Source organism: Rhamphochromis longiceps, linkage group LG3 (genome assembly GCF_057381845.1).
Source record: "Rhamphochromis longiceps isolate RC_006_pf linkage group LG3, R_longiceps_female_GT1.1, whole genome shotgun sequence".
Lineage (NCBI taxonomy): Eukaryota > Metazoa > Chordata > Actinopteri > Cichliformes > Cichlidae > Rhamphochromis > Rhamphochromis longiceps.
Window position 1 is genome coordinate 39,635,166 of NC_140559.1, and position 19,280 is coordinate 39,654,445.

Consider the following 19,280-nt stretch of genomic DNA (forward strand, 5'->3'; position numbering starts at 1 on the left):
AAAGAGCCCGTTCTCACCCACTCTCCTCCTCCTGCAGATGTTCACGGTGGAGGAGATGATGCCTCACCTGCAGGGCGTGAATGGCGCCGTCACCAAGAACCTGTTCCTAAAGGACAAGAAGAAGAAGGGGCTGTGGCTGGTGTCGGCCCGCCATGACCGCCAGGTCAGCTCCTCCACATGACCTCTGACTTAAAAACTAAAGACTAACACCTCACTTCCTCTCGTTCCATCTGCAGGTGAACCTTAATGACCTCGCCAAGAAGCTTGGTGTCGAGAGTGGAAATCTGTGCTTCGCAGATGAGGCAGCCATGTTGGAAAAGCTGAAGGTAGGGAGGATCAAAACGGGGAGGGCCAATTATTGAGCTGGATTCACAGGTCACAGCTTTAGACTCCTCCTCCCCTCTCTTTCAGGTGGGTCAGGGCTGTGCGACGGCTCTTGCACTGCTCTTCAATCAGGGTCACAGCGTGAAGTTCGTCTTGGACCGGGACCTGGTGGAAGGAGGCCACGAGATGGTCTACTTCCACCCGATGACCAACGCTGCCACCATGGGGCTCAGACCGGACGACCTGCTGTGCTTCCTCAAGGAGACGGGACACGAGCCAATCGTGAAGTGCTTCGAGTAAAACGGACACCCGGGCCTGGTTTAAAAGCGACGCGAGGGCGGTCCTGGTCGGGCTGAGAGCAGGATACGGCCGTCTGCCGCCGAGGATCTTGAGAAGCTTCATGCTAGGCTCTAAGTGTAAAAACAAACATTTTAAAAACGTGTTTGTGTGGAGCGATGAAAATCTGCAACCTGAACATTAAATAGCTTCTCATGACATCTGAAGTTCACACGGACGAGCACACCGTTTGTCTTCTGTGCATCATGGTGGTCCTACTGCTCTTCACTAACAGCCTGTCATGTTTAGCAAAGTCTCCAAAATTAAAATTTATTCACTGAAATTTGACCCTGGATGTTATTTATTATCCTGCAAATGTAAAGCGAGAGAATAAAAAGCTTTGTCATCTCTGTTTGGTTTTAAATTAAGAGTTTATCAGAAATATGCTTTAATCTTTTGACCTTAACAAAAAGAAACAGCCTGTAAGAAGGTAAAACACGAGGGTCAAAGAGTTACTTATTTTAATAATTACACAGATAAGAATCAAGTTACATGGTTCTGACAGTATTTAAAGGGTTTGGTGAGTAACCAGGAGGCAAGCTAAGAATCCGCTTTAATTTTCAAGCACTATTTTCTGAATGCCAACATTCATAGTGCCCAAAAATTGAACTTGTCTCCTTCTGCAGTACCAGGTAAAACCAGGTAATACCAGTTTGCCTGACAGCAGGAGGCACTGTGGCTTAGCTGGTCAAAGCGCCTGTCTAGTAAACAGGAGATCCTGGGTTCAAATCCCAGCAGTGCCTTCCTGTTACCATTTGAAACCATCTTCTTCACAGTGTTGATTGCATTTGGGAAATCTTTCAAAGTCTGTGTATGTCCTCAGCAAGGACTTTTAATTAACTGCTTTAACCCTCTTACAATGAAAACTTAAAAAATTCTAGTCATTGATGATAGGTTTGTAGCTTGAACCCATCCGCTGGAACGTTGAAGACAATATAATTACACTGCAAAGCAAGACACAAATAGGCAAAGTTCTTCATGTTACTCGTGCACGGGAGAGACCGGACAGAGTGCCGTTCCTTCACTTGACCCCAGTTGCTCTCGCCCGTTCTCCCGTACCACTGTTCTTTTATTGAGGTTACATGAATATGCATAAGTTCATTAACATATGACGTCTACATACACACAAAGAGTACCTTGCCTGTGTGTGTGTGTGTGTGTGTGTGTGTGTGTGTGTGTGTGTGTGTGTGTGTGTGTGTGTGTGTGTGTGTGTGTGGACTGCTGATCAAAGGGTCAAACATCCTTGGTCAGGAAGAGGGTAGCCTCCCCCTCACCCTAGATGGTTCATCCTAGATAACATGGTGAGGAAGTCCTGCAATTCATCTAAACAAAGAGCACTTAGACTAGAACAGACGCAACTACGTTAATCCTACCATAAAACAATAAGACACGGTATGACCTCTCATGCTCCCAAAGTGCTGTCTAATACACACAAAGTTTGCAGACTATCAAGGATCAAAACCTCTACCAATCTACAACTAATTACAAAACTCTAAGCATATATAAGTAAATATTTCTAAGCATAAATGACAATCAACAATACAAATCTAACATTTCCCCCCTTTTTGACCTTTATGCTTTAAAAGTTCCCAGGTATGAATACCTCATGTCTGACAGTTTCAATGAAAACATTTTTATACTCAGCATATGTCAAATCACCCTAAATTACTGAAAAGGTACACAGTTTAACAAATGTATTAGCAGTTATCCCATTCCTCATTGATCTCATCTCATGGCAAACTGCATCCCACAAACAAACAAAGAAATTGTTAATTTAATAGTGAAAATAAGAAGATAACATTTTCAAAAACATCTCAGCTTGGTGGTGCTTCCTCCGGGTGTGCACATCACAGTTCAGTGAACTTCACTTATAGGCCATCAAAGCCTCATCTGAACATGGGTGCACCACTTGCATAGGTTTAATATTTGTAAATAAAATGGCTAATCACACAAATCACTGCAACAATAATAAAAAACATTGTTTAATGTTAATCCTTGGACCCCTCCTCTTGACGCATGGACACACCCATGCGTCAACTCACCAAACCTGGATTCCTGTCTTAAAGAAAAAGATTAGCAAGATCATATCCCAGGCAACATCAGGGCATCTCCTCCCCTGGAGCAGCACTACCCTGGACCTATAATCCTGCAATAAAAATGTTAGTGTGTTTTGCATATTAAGTTTGCTTAACACCTGGCTCTCCCAGGATCCTGCATACACACCATCATGGCCTGGAAAGCAAAATCTGGAAGTAAAATCAAACTTCATACCTGTAAACAATTTTATCATAAGAACAAGAAGCATTCAACATCAGCAAGACAAGTGTCATGTGCAGGTTTTCTCAAATCAGTAAACTACAATTATTTTCATAAGTCGCCTCAGACATGGATCATCCCATGTACTCAGGCAACATTAATGTAATCGGTGACTGCTCTTAAGCAAAGTCACTCCACTTATATATTACTATGGGCTCAAAGTGGCCAGCTAATGAGCCCATATCAAACTATCCCAGAAACACTGTATCTCTTATTTGTTTTTCTCATGTCACTTGTCCGCTTCTGCCGACCCCTCTACATGCAGTCATAGAAAAACAAACATTAGCAATACACATTGACTGTGGTCAGACGGAGGTCAGACACAGGTCAACGGGTTCCAGAGGTGCCATAAAAAAGACCATAAAGTCAACCATCCCTTCTCGTGGAAAGAATGTCATTCACATATAAACCCAAAAATCCTATAGTAAAAAAAAAACATCAACTAATCCTCTTATAAACCACATGATCAAACACATGATTAATCATCTGCTGTAAAAAGAAATGTAAATGTTAGCGCTGCGCAGGTGTGTACACTTTCTCACAGTAATGTCTGTGAGCAACACAAGGTAGGGAATAGCACCCTTGGTAAATGCACAGACACAGAAAATGGCATTTCACAGGTTAAATCATCATGCAACCTCGAGTGTTGCTGTCATCTTTCTGCTCCTGTAAAAGGAAACACATGGGTTCATCTGCACCTTTGTCAGGTGGGGGTTAACTTTTTCCTCTTTCACTCATACATTCATACATGCATTCTTTCTTTCTTTGCTGATAGTGGAACCTGTCGTCGCATTCAGTTTCCACTCTCAGCAAAATGACGTAATTTCAAAAAGAAAAAGAACTTTAGATCGGATTTCCTCGCTGAATCCTTTTTGGGGGGGGGACTCTCATTTCCTAATTGTCCCAAATAAGTGGCTTTCTCCTGAGCAAATTTTAAATGTGGAGAAACTCACTTGCAACAATTTTCTTGACGACGTGTAACGCTTTTAATTCCCGACTTGCAGATCTGCTCAAAGAAAAGAAATTCACAAGCAAAAATCAGTGCTTGTTCAAAAATGAAAAATAAAAAATAACAGAGATTATCAAACCAAACTTTCAGTGCACTGTGAAAGTATCAAAATAAAAAGGCCTTGTTAAGTCATGACACAAACTCCTCATCAACTTCACAACAGGAGAAGAATCATCAGCTAGATTCACTCCAAACCAACCATCAGCTGCACAACACACAACATAACCCTAATGTCTTATTAGCTATGAGTTTAATCACCAGGTCTGTGCTTTTCACTCATTTAGGCCACAGATCTATTTTATTCAATTTTCCTTTTCCCTTCATCATAAAACATGTGACATGCTGTCATGCACTTCATAAAAAAGTTTGTTCTGACGTATTCAGAGTTGTGTATCTAAATACAGGATTCACTCGCACATCAAAGCAGGAAACTCAGTGTTTTAGAGTCTCCACTCAACACACAACAACTCCAACACATCTCATTCACTCGTGCTAGAATTCAATCACCTTTCATTAATCTAAGAACGATCAACTATTTTGCATATCAGCTATTAACCCACTAGGATGACAGGACGACAAAAATGCATGTTCAAAAATAGTATCACAAAAGACAATTTCCCTCATACAGTAAATTACTTATGCTGCCTCAATCAAGCAGGAAGCTTCTCCCAATTTACTATATCAACAACTAAATTTATTGTCTGATCACTGGTTGGTCAAACCAGAATCTTTTTTCCCACAAAAGTTAAATTGTTGTCCTGCAACCTAGAGAGTCAATTTTTTTTCTTTAGGATAAATTCAGTATTTGATAACAAGTGTCTGCTAAACTGACACTATTTTACACTGATGAAAAATAACAAGCTAATTTTCATTGCATGGGTGTTTGTGTTATTAGGCAGGTTTAATCAATGTCTGTGGAGCTGCATATCCAGCAGAGCATGTTCTTAAAAGCTACCTTTCCTACACACTTCTCTGCTATTATTTAATCATTTCTTAACTAATGTGCTATGAGTCTTCATGAGTCATTTTGTGTTTGGAATTGTTAGTAGGGTTAATGCATGTTCTGCTTGTGTGTGTGTGATTTTGTATATGTTTCTATTTTTTGCAGTGTTTGAGACCCCTTCACAATTTTCCAACTTAAGCAGTCAGTTTTCTTTTCCCCAGGTTTGCTAACCCAAATTTTGATTTCCCACATTAAATAATTCCTATGTGTTCTCACCTAGTCTTCTCACTCTGTTGTCCTCTCACTCTTTTGTCCTCTCCCACTTCAACAGTCCCGGCAGTTCTCCTTCAGCTTTGTCCTGTCTAGTGGCTGAAGTGCTGCTGCTGCCTTCTTGGGCGACTTCTTAGCAGCTGCTGCTGGTTTCTTGGCTTTGGCCGCGGCGGGCGTCTTAGCTTTGGTCTCAGTAACCCTGTTCATCTTGAAGGATCCGGAGGCCCCGGTGCCCTTGGTCTGCACCAGAGTGCCCTTCGCCACCAGGCTCTTGATGGCGGTCTTGACACGGGCCTTGTTCTTGTCCACATCATAGCCTCCGGCAGCCAGAGCCTTCTTGAGGGCGGCCGCGAACACGCCGTTGCGCTCCTTGGAAGCGGCCACGGCTTTCACAATCAGCTCGCCCACGCTGGGGCCAACCTTCTTGGGATTGGAAGTCGTCGTCTTCTTCTGCTTGGCCTGAACCTCTGCACAGGGCGCAGGGCGTGTTTATGATGGAGCCTTTCCCACCACAGCGCCGGCACGTTGAGCGCATCATGAAGGGTCCATTTCTTTCATGTAGCTATGGTCGCTAGCCAGCATGCTAGCCGCATGTGGCTTGCCCGAGTCACTCAGTCCTTTCTGAGCATTTCGACATGCTGCCGCCGCAGAACCTGGCCTCAAATCCAGCAAGCTTAGCGCGCTGATCTCCAAAAAGTCCCGAAAGCCAGAAAGACGTCAAATAAGTGTCTCGTGCTAAGCGCTCGAACAAAAACTCCTCTTCACGCCGCCATCTTGCTCGCCCTTCCGTGGAATTCATCCAATCAGACAGGAAGATGGGTTTGCTTTTCTTCTTCTCTGATGCTTTGTTAGGTTGCTTCTGCAACCTCTGCTCTGATACTGCTGCTGCTGATCAGGTTTTTTCAGGGAAGAGTGAGAGTTTTGAGACAGATCGTGCTGTAAATAAGTCAGCCAGAAACTTGGCTTGAACGTTTCCAATTGTTAAACTATAACTTTTCTTCCGACCGCTGCATGTGGAAAATTGATTCAGGTCTGCTTTTCACCTGAAAGTGACAAACTAAGACATTTTCATTATTATCATCACTGCTTAATCAACACATCTCTCTCTCTCTCTCTCGCTCTGTGTTTTTATGAACAATCCTTTCTTAAAAGCAGAAAATGAAATTATAGTTGTTTTTTTTTGGTTGATCAACACAAAACCTTTTTCCTATGATTATTTTTTTTCCTACAATATAAATTCTCCCTCTTATTCACTCTTTTTTTTTTTTACAATAGCTGGCGACCTGCAAAATCACCGCTGTCACTCACAATCAAAGGCAATTACTTTTGCACAGTGCACAAAAACACTGTGATGTCAGACACATTCACACTCACTTTGTCACCTGCATAAATAAATCATATGGCTGGAGATATGTGCCATGGTGATCCATAGGCATGATCACACGTTTATTTATTATTTTCAACCCAACAAAACAAATAAACAAAAACATGATGCTGATGTTATGAACACTTCACACACAAGAGTCAAGATTCAGGAAAACTGCTCATGGAAACGCTGCACACTCCAGTTATCACAGTTATCATAGCGCTGTTTCCCTCTCTTAGAGTAGTTCTCAGACAGCTCTCGATCTGATAATGTGTAGCTTGCTCATCAGCTCAGAAGAAAAAAAACCGCAACGCAACATCACACAGTAGTTGCTCTGCCCACAGCGGCAAAGTCTTACACTTTCATATTCAACACAGCTTCTCCATCATGTACTTTTAGATGTTTCATACAGGGTTCAGCATATTAGTTGTTTTCACAGGTGTGCTTTACATCTCAACAATGGTTCATAATAAGACGACAGTCTTCCACACAGGTCAAGTGCCTCTATGCACTTCATTAGTTTAAATATTTATCTATATCACTTCACCTCATATGTCATTGTACTGAATTTGAGCAACCACAAGCGTAATGTAGATTACTTTTAACAACTATCCACCTCAATTACGTCTATGGTCTGGCACACAAGCTAAAGAGTTAACATTTTGTGTCAGCAAGGGGTGGGGGGACAGCCACCCACCAGAGCATAGCTGCTGATGTGGGCTGGCCTTCTCCACACGCTCTTCAAGGCTGGTGTGTTTTCTGAAAACTTCTAACATTTTAATCTCTTCCATTTATAAGCCTGCGATTAACCGCACGGCTCAGGTCTGCGTGAAACCCGCGTGACCGCGCTCGGGCGAACCCGCGCAGCTGTGGAGCCGTCGCTCCCTCTCTTTTTTACATAAATACTTTGTGCTGCCAGGAGCAAAGTCCAGCACAAACGTCTGTCTCCCTCCGACTCACTCTTGGTTGCTTAGAAACCCATGATAAGAACAACAGTCGGTGTCACAGACCACATGTTCTGCTCCGCACACACCCACACAACAACAACAACAGCGACGACGACAACAACGAAAACAACACAAAATAGGACTAATCCGGACTCACACCGGACCGCTCGGGACCCTGACCCAGTTGTGGGACGCTCACCCACTCGCGCGACAAAACCCAATCAAGGGACACTCGGGACACACACCCAGGGCGCTTTCAAAACCCAATGAAGGGACGCTCGGGACACACACCCAGGGCGATTTCAAAACCCAATGAAGGGACGCTCGGGACACACACCCAGGGCGATTTCAAAACCTCTTTTTCGGGACACAAACCCAGTTATCGCTCCACAAAGCAGCGAACTTCTCAACGCCTCACAAAATGGCGGAGACTGCACAACGACACGGTTATAGAGTCGGCCTCTGTAAACTTACTTGGTGTTGCTTAGCGTGTAATATCAACATCGAATCCCGCCGATCGCCATTCATCGAGGAGAAACGACAGACAGCGAATCCACAGGAACTTCCTGGCTGACGTCAGTCTTTCAGCGTGTCCCCCCCCTCGGTGAATGCGATCCCAGGGATCCGGCTCTCGAAGGACCAATTAATGATAGGTTTGTAGCTTGAACCCATCCGCTGGAACGTTGAAGACAATATAATTACACTGCAAAGCAAGACACAAATAGGCAAAGTTCTTCATGTTACTCGTGCACGGGAGAGACCGGACAGAGTGCCGTTCCTTCACTTGACCCCAGTTGCTCTCGCCCGTTCTCCCGTACCACTGTTCTTTTATTGAGGTTACATGAATATGCATAAGTTCATTAACATATGATGTCTACATACACACAAAGAGTACCTTGCCTGTGTGTGTGTGTGTGTGTGTGTGTGTGTGTGTGTGTGTGTGTGTGTGTGTGTGTGTGTGTGTGTGGACTGCTGATCAAAGGGTCAAACATCCTTGGTCAGGAAGAGGGTAGCCTCCCCCTCACCCTAGATGGTTCATCCTAGATAACATGGTGAGGAAGTCCTGCAGTTCATCTAAACAAAGAGCACTTAGACTAGAACAGACGCAACTACGTTAATCCTACCATAAAACAATAAGACACGGTATGACCTCTCATGCTCCCAAAGTGCTGTCTAATACACACAAAGTTTGCAGACTATCAAGGATCAAAACCTCTACCAATCTACAACTAATTACAAAACTCTAAGCATATATAAGTAAATATTTCTAAGCATAAATGACAATCAACAATACAAATCTAACAATTGACCTGTGTAGTATGTTAACACTATTGGAAGTAAAAATAACTTGAACTCCAATTTTGAAAACACAACTTAATTCTTTTTTAAAAATTTTATAAAGCTCGGACTTGTATTATAAGTCTGTGGTCTGGGAGAGAGTCCTGTAACTCTCTGTCTGCAAAATACAGTAAATAATGACCAATGTTGGGCAATTAATTAAATAGTTACTTCTTCAAAAAAGTAACTGAGTTATGCAAATAAACAAAGTTTTTTGCAGCTATTTTTTTAAACGCAGCCAAGGTGTTTTTTTAAATAAACATTTTAAACTATTTACAGAACAATCAGCTGCTCTGCATCAAATCTGATGCCACACAAATTATTTGTGCCGCTCCAAAAAATAATTTCTGTCCACTATGAGATGAAGGAGAACAACAGCCTGATCCCTGCAGGCCTGACAACAGGAGCTGTATCACTGCTGTAACACCTGTAACATTCAGCAGTCGCCTCATTGTTCTGACACACACAACAAAACTATTGACTACACTACACACTAACTACACAAGATTTTGGCTAAACATCGCAAATCTCTCACATCTCAAAACACCGCCGTCACTCCTAAAACTTCCCCCTCCCTTAAAACTAGATGCCACGTTGCCATATCATTTTTTGATTGGTCGAATGGTACTTTTTTGGACGAATAGGAAAGGGAGAGGGGGGTGGAGTTTGTCTTTGCTCACAGGCTTTCAAGCCTTTTTTCTTATGAAACGCCGTTTTTACCGTTTCTTCCCGCAGTAAATAACGATAGTATTCAGGAAGAAAAACAAACATTGCAGATATTTTTATCATAACTCTGGTTTTACGTAGCCAATCAACACAATTTAAAAACTGGTATAAAGTCAACACTTTTACACTTTTTCCGTCAATTGTTCCGTCTGTCCTGCTCACATCTCCAATGGTTGTACACGTTGTCATTAACGTGGCTTCACTCCACATCAGCCACTCTGCTTTGCTAGCTAAAACACCGGTGTCGGCACATAAAGACACTGTCATAGCCTATCAATGACGTCGATTAGATGTGTAATGTGAATCGCATTATTGGCTGGACTATGGGATAAGGTGGCATCGTTCTAATCCCATACGGGAGCAGCTAGTCAATCACTGACTAACACTGCAAAACAGAAGTTTTAATTTCAATTCAGGTTAGATTTTTTTTGTGCGCAACGCAGATTTTCTGTGCGCAGAGACCGTGCCAGCAGTGCGCAATTGTGCACGTGCGCAGCTTAGAGGGAACATTGGTCATCAGTTATCCACCTCACGGTACTCTTGAGAGCTTTAAAAACTTCTTTTCACCTGATCCAAGAAGCTTCTTCAGTTCTAGAACAAATGCTGGAGGGTCCCAGGCATTAAACCGCTAGTGGAGCTTCTGAGGGTTGTTCACCCAATATTGATGTCTTGGGCGTGTATAAATCTTCATTGTGTCCTCTTCTTGGAAACAAAGGAGAGAAAGCATAACTCCCAATGCTTCCGGCCATCAGCACTCGTTAATGAAATGTAATGGCATTGGTAGGGAGGTAAGGCACTGCCGGGATTTGAACCCAGGATCTCCTGTTTACGAGAAGTGGCTTTGGCCAGCTAAGCCACAGCACCTTGAGCTGTGTGCCTCTGGCTACTGTCCAACAGCTGGTGGGGAAAAATGTGACGAACCGATTCAAACCTGTGTCTGCAGAGGTTACTTGGTTTTTCCCTTCCCTGAAGGAGGCACTGTAGCTTAGCCGGTCAAAGCACCTGTCTTGTAAACAGGAGATCCTGGGTTCAAATCCCAGCAGTGCCTGTTGAGCTGTTTCAAAATAAGAAGTTCTGTGTAGGCAACTTTTCCTCAATGTCAAAATAAAAGAAAGTAAGGTGTTGAATCTCAACTTTGGTGGCACTAAAGATTTAGCAAAGGACACCCCAGCAGCTGTGCACCACATGCAGATGAAAAACAATCAAAACTGAAAGTGTACTCAAACATGAAACTGCGCAACTGTAACAACAGACATAAATGGACCAGTATAGAAACTGGGTGAGGCAGGGTGATATTGAGCTTTCGTCCCAAAAGTACTGTCAACATTCTGCAAATCATTCGAGTTACTGATAAGAGAAGGTAAGACTGTTAGGTGTTGTGTTAAAATAAATGCCCAAGTGTTCTCTATTACAGTTTTTTCTGATTGCTTAAGCATATTTTTTGTAACTATTGGCTAATTTTGCAAAAAACTGCACACAAATAAGAAAACCTGTCACCCAATAATCAAAACATTGTAGTTCTCTTGCAAAAGCAAACACAGCTAGATTAACTCTTCACACCTTCGTAAAAATGGTGTTTCCGTATCAAACAGTACATACAAGCCATCATCTACTAAGCACACAATGCGCCAACTGCACACTGATGGTATGAATACAAAACACATCTGGCTTTTGCTTTCTCTGTGCACAAGGTAGGCTATGTCAGTTTGAGCTCATACTTCTGTCATAGATCCATAAGCATAGAGGGATCCAAACTTCAAGTACTGGTGTTTATTCAAACACATCAAAACAAACACAAGTGTTTATTTCCAAGTATAGGATTATTTGCAATCGCCATAATGATTATATGGGTTACTTGGTCTGCAGTGAACATGCTTCCTCTGCCCCAGCATCTGGTCATCTAGCAATTCTGTAAAGTAACAATTTCAGTATTTTTACATCAATGGTATTGGTGTGTTTCTCATTGGCATATGGCAATGCTACAAATCTTTGTGCGAAGTGACTGTACTAACCGACTCTCATTTCAAGATGTCCTTATGGTGCTTGCTACAGTGTAGCGGCTCGAGTTAGGCTGGACCCGTTGGCCAGCTTCCCTCAGGGTCATTACACGGTTGATTACATGGTCCACTATTGTAGCTCTGATGTCATCAGCAATTCTATTTCTTACTCTTCCTACCCTTCCTCTTCCCCCTCCTCATCTTCCTCTTGCTCCTCCTTGTCCTTGTCGTCCTCTTCATCCTACTTCTTGACCTCCACGTCCTCTTCCTCGGCCTCCTCTACTTCTCACTCTTTCTGCTCCCTCCATTGTACTCCGCACACACAGCTTACCTGTATTATAGTGCTTAGGCTGATTGCAAAGTGAACTAATTATCTAAAAAAGATTTCACATGTGAAAGTGTGCCAGACAGTTGGCAAATTAGTGTTAATGATAGCCATACATGTGTATACTTTTGCTAGGAGTGTGTTGGAAATTTGGTAATTGAGTGTTGTGCAGTGAATTGTGCCTACAGTTTTGCAAAGTGTGTGTTACAAAATTGCAAACCGAGTGCAAAGCAGTTTTTGTGCTTTTAGTTTTGCAAACTCAGTGAGTGGTTTTGCTATAAGTCTGAATAGTTTTAGAGATTGTGCTACAGGAATCACAGTTAGGGTTTAAGCATTCAGAAAAAACTGTATTCAAACACATCAAAACAAACACAAGTGTTTATTTCCAAGTATAGGATTATTTGCAATCGCCATAATGACTATATGGGTTACTTGGTCTGCAGTGAACATGCTTCCTCTGCCCCCAGCATCTGGTCATCTAGCAATTCTGTAAAGTAACAATTTCAGTATTTTTACATCAATGGTATTGGTGTGTTTCTCATTTCTCATATGGCAGTGCTACAAATCTTTGTGCGAAGTGACTGTACTAACCGATTCTCATTTCAAGATGTCCTTATGGTACTTGCTACAGTGTAGCGGCTCGAGTTGGGCTGGACCCGTTGGCCAGCTACCCTCAGGGTCATTCCACGGTTGATTACATGGTCCGCTATTGTAGCTCTGATGTCATCAGCAATTCTATTTCTTACTCTTCCTACCCTTCCTCTCCCCCCTCCTCATCTTCCTCTCCCCCCTCCTTGTCTTCCTCTTGATCCCCTCCTCATCTTCCTCTCCCCCCTCCTCGTCTTCCTCTTGATCCTCCTTGTCCTTGTCGTCCTCTTCATCCTACTTCTTCACCTCCACGTCCTCTTCCTCGGCCTCCTCTACTTCTCACTCTTTCTGCTCCCTCCATTGTACTTCGCACACACAGCTTACCTGTATTATAGTGCTTAGGCTGATTGCAAAGTGAACTAATTATCTAAAAAAGTTTTCACATATGAAAGTGTGCCAGACAGTTGGCAAATTGGTGTTAATGATAGCCATACATGTGTATACTTTTGCTAGGAGTGTGTTGGAAATTTGGTAATTGAGTGTTGTGCAGTGAATTGTGCCTACAGTTTTGCAAAGTGTCTGTTACAAAATTGCAAACTGAGTGCAGAGCAGTTTTTGTGCTTTTAGTTTTGCAAACTCAGTGAGTGGTTTTGCTATAAGTCTGGATAGTTTTAGAGATTGTGCTACAGGAATCACAGTTAGGGTTTAAGCATTCAGAAAAAACTGTAAAAACAGCATAAGGAGGTGTTCTACTGTTCTTGTTTCCTCTTATGTTATGAAAAAGTGTATAGGCAGCAGGAATTTGAGTCAGGTCTCGGTTTTTCTTGATGATGTCACTCCTTTCTCAGCTACACTTGAGTACCATGAGGAACGATCGCTGAAGGTCCTCCATAGGATGAAAGAATTTACTTTAAAGCTGTCGCCAGAGAAATGTCAGTTCTTCAGGACATCTGTCCAATATCTCGGCTATGTTGTATCATCAGAAGGGGTCAAAACAGATCCAGCTGCCCTCACTACCTGACCAAGACCAGCTAACATCAAGTAGCTTAAGTCTTTCCTTGGGTTCACTGGATATTACAGGAGGTTTATAAAAGACTATTCCAAGCTTGCAATGCCCCTTAATCACTTAAGTGCTGGTTGCCTCCCACTGAAGAGAAAATCCAGTCTGTCTGGCAGAAACCACAAGGTTTCTACCAGTGCGGATCTCAAAAAACCTTTTCACGAAAAATGGACCCCAACCGCTGAAGATACTTTTAAGACATTGATTCTCAAGCTCACAACAGCTCCTGTTCTTGGGTTTGCAGATCCAAAGAGACATTATATTGTGCACACCGATGCAAGCGCCCATGTTCTCGGTGCAGCCTTATATCAAGAACAGGAGAACAAGTTAAGAGTCACTGCCTGTGCCAGTAGGGGTCTCTCCAAGTCCGAGCAAAGGTACTCTGCACACAAGCTTGACTTCCTGTCTGTGAAGTGGGCTGTCACCCAGAACGTTTTCCGCTATCTCTATGGAGCAAAATTTACAGTGATGACAGACAATAATCCACTCACATATGTTTTAACATCTGCAAAGTTGGACGCAGTAGGGCATTGCTGGTTGGCCGTACTTTCCAGTTTTGATTTTGACATTGAGTATAGCGCTGGGAAGAACAACCAAGATGCAGATGGGCTGTTGAGACGTCCGTATCGGCATGCCTGTGATATATCTGATCAGAGTTCTAATGATGAGGAAAATGCCATTGAAGGCTTTACTGCACAGCTCTTGCGCCGCAAGAAAGAGCCTGATTTTCCAACCGAGGCAGTAAAGGCAGTATGCAAGAGACATGAGTATTCCTCAACTCTTGAGGAGGAGGCAGCAGTACCATCGTCTGCACGAGTACAATGTTTGGCTATTGGAGCCTCTGCAATACCAGCAGATTTCTGTCAAACTGATGTAGCTGGGCCATGCCCCCTGAAGCAGATGTCTCTTTCCGATTGGCTACGTGAACAGAAATTAGATCTGGAGATTTGAGAGAGTCTTGCAGAAAGCTACCAGTTAGCCATTGAGCACAGTCAAAAGAGTGCTTTGCGAAACAAACAAAGGTTTGACAGTAATGTGCGGGAATCCACCCTTGCCAAGGGAAATAGAGTTGTTTTGAGGACTTGTTCAGACTCACCCTGTTGAATCAGTCTCAAAAGATTCTCCTTCACCTTATGATGTTTCCACTGAGGTCATTGAAGAAGTGAGGAACAGGAAGTTACTTGTTGGACTATTTGACCATATCCTACATTTATAGTGCACAAAAGTTAAAAAGATTGAACTCGTCTCCTTCTGCAGTACCAGGTAATACCAGGTATTACCGGTTTGCCTCACCGCAGGAGGCACTGTGGCTTAGCTGGTCAAAGCGCCTGTCTAGTAAACAGGAGACCCTGGGTTCAAATCCCAGCAGTGCCTTGCTATTACCATTTGAAACCATCTTCTTCACAGTGTTGATTGCATTGTTAATCTTGGAGTTGGGAAATCTTTCAAAGTCTGTGTATGTCCTCAGTTATCCACCTCACGGTACTCTTGAGAGCTTTAAAAACTTCTTTTCACATCCTGATCCAAGAAGCTTCTTCAGTTCTAGAACAAATGCTGGAGGTGTCCCAGGCATTAAACCGCTAGTGGAGCTTCTGAGAGTTGTTCACCCAATATTGATGTCTTGGGCGTGTATAAATCTTCATTGTGTCCTCTTTTGGAAACGAAACGTAACTCCCAATGCTTCCCGCCATCAGCACTCGTTAATGAAATGTAATGGCATTGGTAGGGAGGTAAGGCACTGCCGGGATTTGAACCCAGGATCTCCTGTTTACGAGACAGGCGCTTTGGCCAGCTAAGCCACAGCGCCTTGAGCTGTGTGCCTCTGGCTACTGCCCAACAGCTGGTGGGGAAAAATGTGACGAACCGATTCAAACCTGTGTCTGCAGAGGTTACTTGGTTTTTCCCTTCCCTGAAGGAGGCACTGTAGCTTAGCCGGTCAAAGCACCTGTCTTGTAAACAGGAGATCCTGGGTTCAAATCCCAGCAGTGCCTGTTGAGCTGTTTCAAAATAAGAGGCAACTTTTCCTCAATGTCAAAATAAAAGAAAGTAAGGTGTTGAATCTCAAGTTTGGAGGCACTAAAGATTTAGCTAAGGACACCCCAGCAGCTGTGCACCACATGCAGGTGAAAAACAATCAAAACTGAAAGTGTACTGAAACTGTGCAACTGTAACAACAGACATAAATGGACCAGTATAGAAACTGGGTGAGGCAGGGTTATATTGAGCTTTCGTCCCAAAAGTACTGTCAACATTCTGCAAATCATTCGAGTTACTGATAAGAGAAGGTAAGACTGTTAGGTGTTGTGTTAAAATAAATGCCCAAGTGTTCTCTATTAAAAACAGCATAAGGAGGTGTTCTAGTCTTCTTGTTTCCTCTTATGTTATGGAAAAGTGTATAGGCAGCAGGAATTTGAGTCAGGTCTCGGTTTTTCTTGATGATGTCACTCCTTTCTCAGCTACACTTGAGAACCATGAGGAACGATCGCTGAAGGTCCTCCATAGGATGAAAGAATTTACTTTAAAGCTGTCGCCAGAGAAATGTCAGTTCTTCAGGACATCTGTCCAATATCTCGGCTATGTTGTATCATCAGAAGGGGTCAAAACAGATCCAGCTGCCCTCACTACCTGGACAAGCCCAGCTAACATCAAGTAGCTTAAGTCTTTCCTTAGGTTCACTGGATATTACAGGAGGTTCATAAAAGACTATTCCAAGCTTGCAATACCCCTTAATCACTTAAGTGCTGGTTGCCTCCCACTGAAGAGAAAATCCAGTCTGTCTGGCAGAAACCACAAGGTTTCTACCAGTGCGGATCTCAAAAAGCCTTTTCACGAAAAATGGACCCCAACCGCTGAAGATACTTTTAAGACATTGATTCTCAAGCTCACAACAGCTCCTGTTCTTGGGTTTGCAGATCCAAAGAGACATTATATTGTGCACACCGATGCAAGCGCCCATGTTCTCGGTGCAGCCTTATATCAAGAACAGGAGAACAAGTTAAGAGTCACTGCCTGTGCCAGTAGGGGTCTCTCCAAGTCCGAGCAAAGGTACCCTGCACACAAGCTTGACTTCCTGTCTGTGAAGTGGGCTGTCACCCAGAACGTTTTCCGCTATCTCTATGGAGCAAAATTTACAGTGATGACAGACAATAATCCACTCACATATGTTTTAACATCTGCAAAGTTGGACGCAGTAGGGCATTGCTGGTTGGCCGTACTTTCCAGTTTTGATTTTGACATTGAGTATAGCGCTGGGAAGAACAACCAAGATGCAGATGGGCTGTTGAGACGTCCGTATCGGCATGCCTGTGATATATCTGATCAGAGTTCTAATGATGAGGAAAATGCCATTGAAGGCTTTACTGCACAGCTCTTGCACCGCAACAAAGAGCCAGATTTTCCAACCGAGGCAGTAAAGGCAGTATGCAAGAGACATGAGTATTCCTCAACTCTTGAGGAGGAGGCAGCAGTACCATCGTCTGCACGAGTACAATGTTTGGCTATTGGAGCCTCTGCAATACCAGCAGATTTCTGTCAAACTGATGTAGCTGGGCCATGCCCCCTGAAGCAGATGTCTCTTTCCGATTGGCTACGTGAACAGAAAATAGATCTGGAGAGCTGAGAGAGTCTTGCAGAAAGCTACCAGTTAGCCATTGAGCACAGTCAAAAGAGTGCTTTGCGAAACAAACAAAGGTTTGACAGTCAAGTGCGGGAATCCACCCTTGCCAAGGGAAATAGAGTTGTTTTGAGGACTTGTTCAGACTCACCCTGTTGAATCAGTCTCAAAAGATTCTCCTTCACCTTATGATGTTTCCACTGAGGTCATTGAAGAAGTGAGGAACAGGAAGTTACTTGTTGGACTATTTGACCATATCCTACATTTATAGTGCACAAAAGTTAAAAAGATTGAACTCGTCTCCTTCTGCAGTACCAGGTAATACCAGGTATTACCGGTTTGCCTCACCGCAGGAGGCACTGTGGCTTAGCTGGTCAAAGCGCCTGTCTAGTAAACAGGAGACCCTGGGTTCAAATCCCAGCAGTGCCTTGCTATTACCATTTGAAACCATCTTCTTCACAGTGTTGATTGCATTGTTAATCTTGGAGTTGGGAAATCTTTCAAAGTCTGTGTATGTCCTCAGTTATCCACCTCACGGTACTCTTGAGAGCTTTAAAAACTTCTTTTCACATCCTGATCCAAGAAGCTTCTTCAGTTCTAGAACAAATGCTGGAGGTGTCCCAGGCATTAAACCGCTAGTGGAGCTTCTGAGAGTTGTTCACCCAATATTGATGTCTTGGGCGTGTATAAATCTTCATTGTGTCCTCTTTTGGAAACGAAACGTAACTCCCAATGCTTCCCGCCATCAGCACTCGTTAATGAAATGTAATGGCATTGGTAGGGAGGTAAGGCACTGCCGGGATTTGAACCCAGGATCTCCTGTTTACGAGACAGGCGCTTTGGCCAGCTAAGCCACAGCGCCTTGAGCTGTGTGCCTCTGGCTACTGCCCAACAGCTGGTGGGGAAAAATGTGACGAACCGATTCAAACCTGTGTCTGCAGAGGTTACTTGGTTTTTCCCTTCCCTGAAGGAGGCACTGTAGCTTAGCCGGTCAAAGCACCTGTCTTGTAAACAGGAGATCCTGGGTTCAAATCCCAGCAGTGCCTGTTGAGCTGTTTCAAAATAAGAGGCAACTTTTCCTCAATGTCAAAATAAAAGAAAGTAAGGTGTTGAATCTCAAGTTTGGAGGCACTAAAGATTTAGCTAAGGACACCCCAGCAGCTGTGCACCACATGCAGGTGAAAAACAATCAAAACTGAAAGTGTACTGAAACTGTGCAACTGTAACAACAGACATAAATGGACCAGTATAGAAACTGGGTGAGGCAGGGTTATATTGAGCTTTCGTCCCAAAAGTACTGTCAACATTCTGCAAATCATTCGAGTTACTGATAAGAGAAGGTAAGACTGTTAGGTGTTGTGTTAAAATAAATGCCCAAGTGTTCTCTATTAAAAACAGCATAAGGAGGTGTTCTAGTCTTCTTGTTTCCTCTTATGTTATGGAAAAGTGTATAGGCAGCAGGAATTTGAGTCAGGTCTCGGTTTTTCTTGATGATGTCACTCCTTTCTCAGCTACACTTGAGAACCATGAGGAACGATCGCTGAAGGTCCTCCATAGGATGAAAGAATTTACTTTAAAGCTGTCGCCAGAGAAATGTCAGTTCTTCAGGACATCTGTCCAATATCTCGGCTATGTTGTATCATCAGAAGGGGTCAAAACAGATCCAGCTGCCCTCACTACCTGGACAAGCCCAGCTAACATCAAGTAGCTTAAGTCTTTCCTTAGGTTCACTGGATATTACAGGAGGTTCATAAAAGACTATTCCAAGCTTGCAATACCCCTTAATCACTTAAGTGCTGGTTGCCTCCCACTGAAGAGAAAATCCAGTCTGTCTGGCAGAAACCACAAGGTTTCTACCAGTGCGGATCTCAAAAAGCCTTTTCACGAAAAATGGACCCCAACCGCTGAAGATACTTTTAAGACATTGATTCTCAAGCTCACAACAGCTCCTGTTCTTGGGTTTGCAGATCCAAAGAGACATTATATTGTGCACACCGATGCAAGCGCCCATGTTCTCGGTGCAGCCTTATATCAAGAACAGGAGAACAAGTTAAGAGTCACTGCCTGTGCCAGTAGGGGTCTCTCCAAGTCCGAGCAAAGGTACCCTGCACACAAGCTTGAC

At 43.3% G+C, this 19,280-nt stretch overlaps 1 protein-coding gene, 8 non-coding genes and 1 pseudogene across 9 annotated transcripts; 7 read left to right on the top strand and 3 right to left on the bottom strand.

Moving 5' to 3' along the window:
• The first annotated feature begins 11 nt into the window (after positions 1-11).
• LOC146674611 (prolyl-tRNA synthetase associated domain-containing protein 1-like) lies at positions 12-1,879 on the top strand. The gene is made up of 3 exons (XM_085397509.1): positions 12-163; positions 237-326; positions 412-1,879. The coding sequence occupies exons 1-3, from the start codon at positions 38-40 to the stop codon at positions 622-624; spliced, it is 429 nt and encodes a 142-aa protein (XP_085253635.1). The 5' UTR covers positions 12-37; the 3' UTR covers positions 625-1,879.
• trnat-agu (transfer RNA threonine (anticodon AGU)) lies at positions 1,330-1,403 on the top strand. Its single transcript has one exon. It is a non-coding gene; the product is annotated as a tRNA-Thr (tRNA).
• LOC146674613 (histone H1 pseudogene) lies at positions 1,758-8,613 on the bottom strand (annotated as a pseudogene).
• Positions 8,614-10,549: 1,936 nt separating this feature from the next.
• On the top strand, positions 10,550-10,623 carry trnat-ugu (transfer RNA threonine (anticodon UGU)). The gene has a single exon. It is a non-coding gene; the product is annotated as a tRNA-Thr (tRNA).
• Positions 10,624-14,845: 4,222 nt separating this feature from the next.
• trnat-agu (transfer RNA threonine (anticodon AGU)) lies at positions 14,846-14,919 on the top strand. Its single transcript has one exon. It is a non-coding gene; the product is annotated as a tRNA-Thr (tRNA).
• A 359-nt stretch (positions 14,920-15,278) lies between these two features.
• On the bottom strand, positions 15,279-15,352 carry trnat-cgu (transfer RNA threonine (anticodon CGU)). Its single transcript has one exon. It is a non-coding gene; the product is annotated as a tRNA-Thr (tRNA).
• Positions 15,353-15,462: 110 nt separating this feature from the next.
• On the top strand, positions 15,463-15,536 carry trnat-ugu (transfer RNA threonine (anticodon UGU)). The gene has a single exon. It is a non-coding gene; the product is annotated as a tRNA-Thr (tRNA).
• A 1,977-nt stretch (positions 15,537-17,513) lies between these two features.
• trnat-agu (transfer RNA threonine (anticodon AGU)) lies at positions 17,514-17,587 on the top strand. The gene has a single exon. It is a non-coding gene; the product is annotated as a tRNA-Thr (tRNA).
• Positions 17,588-17,946: 359 nt separating this feature from the next.
• trnat-cgu (transfer RNA threonine (anticodon CGU)) lies at positions 17,947-18,020 on the bottom strand. Its single transcript has one exon. It is a non-coding gene; the product is annotated as a tRNA-Thr (tRNA).
• A 110-nt stretch (positions 18,021-18,130) lies between these two features.
• Positions 18,131-18,204, top strand: trnat-ugu (transfer RNA threonine (anticodon UGU)). Its single transcript has one exon. It is a non-coding gene; the product is annotated as a tRNA-Thr (tRNA).
• Positions 18,205-19,280: the final 1,076 nt, after the last annotated feature.

Excerpts from the sequence above, each read along its gene's own strand:
- LOC146674611 (XM_085397509.1), top strand. The coding sequence starts at position 38 with ATGTTCACGGTGGAGGAGATGATGCCTCACCTGCAGGGCGTGAATGGC. Across the intron at positions 164-236 it reads CGGCCCGCCATGACCGCCAG|GTGAACCTTAATGACCTCGC; the intron begins GTCAGCTCCTCC and ends TTCCATCTGCAG. Across the intron at positions 327-411 it reads CCATGTTGGAAAAGCTGAAG|GTGGGTCAGGGCTGTGCGAC; the intron begins GTAGGGAGGATC and ends CCTCTCTTTCAG.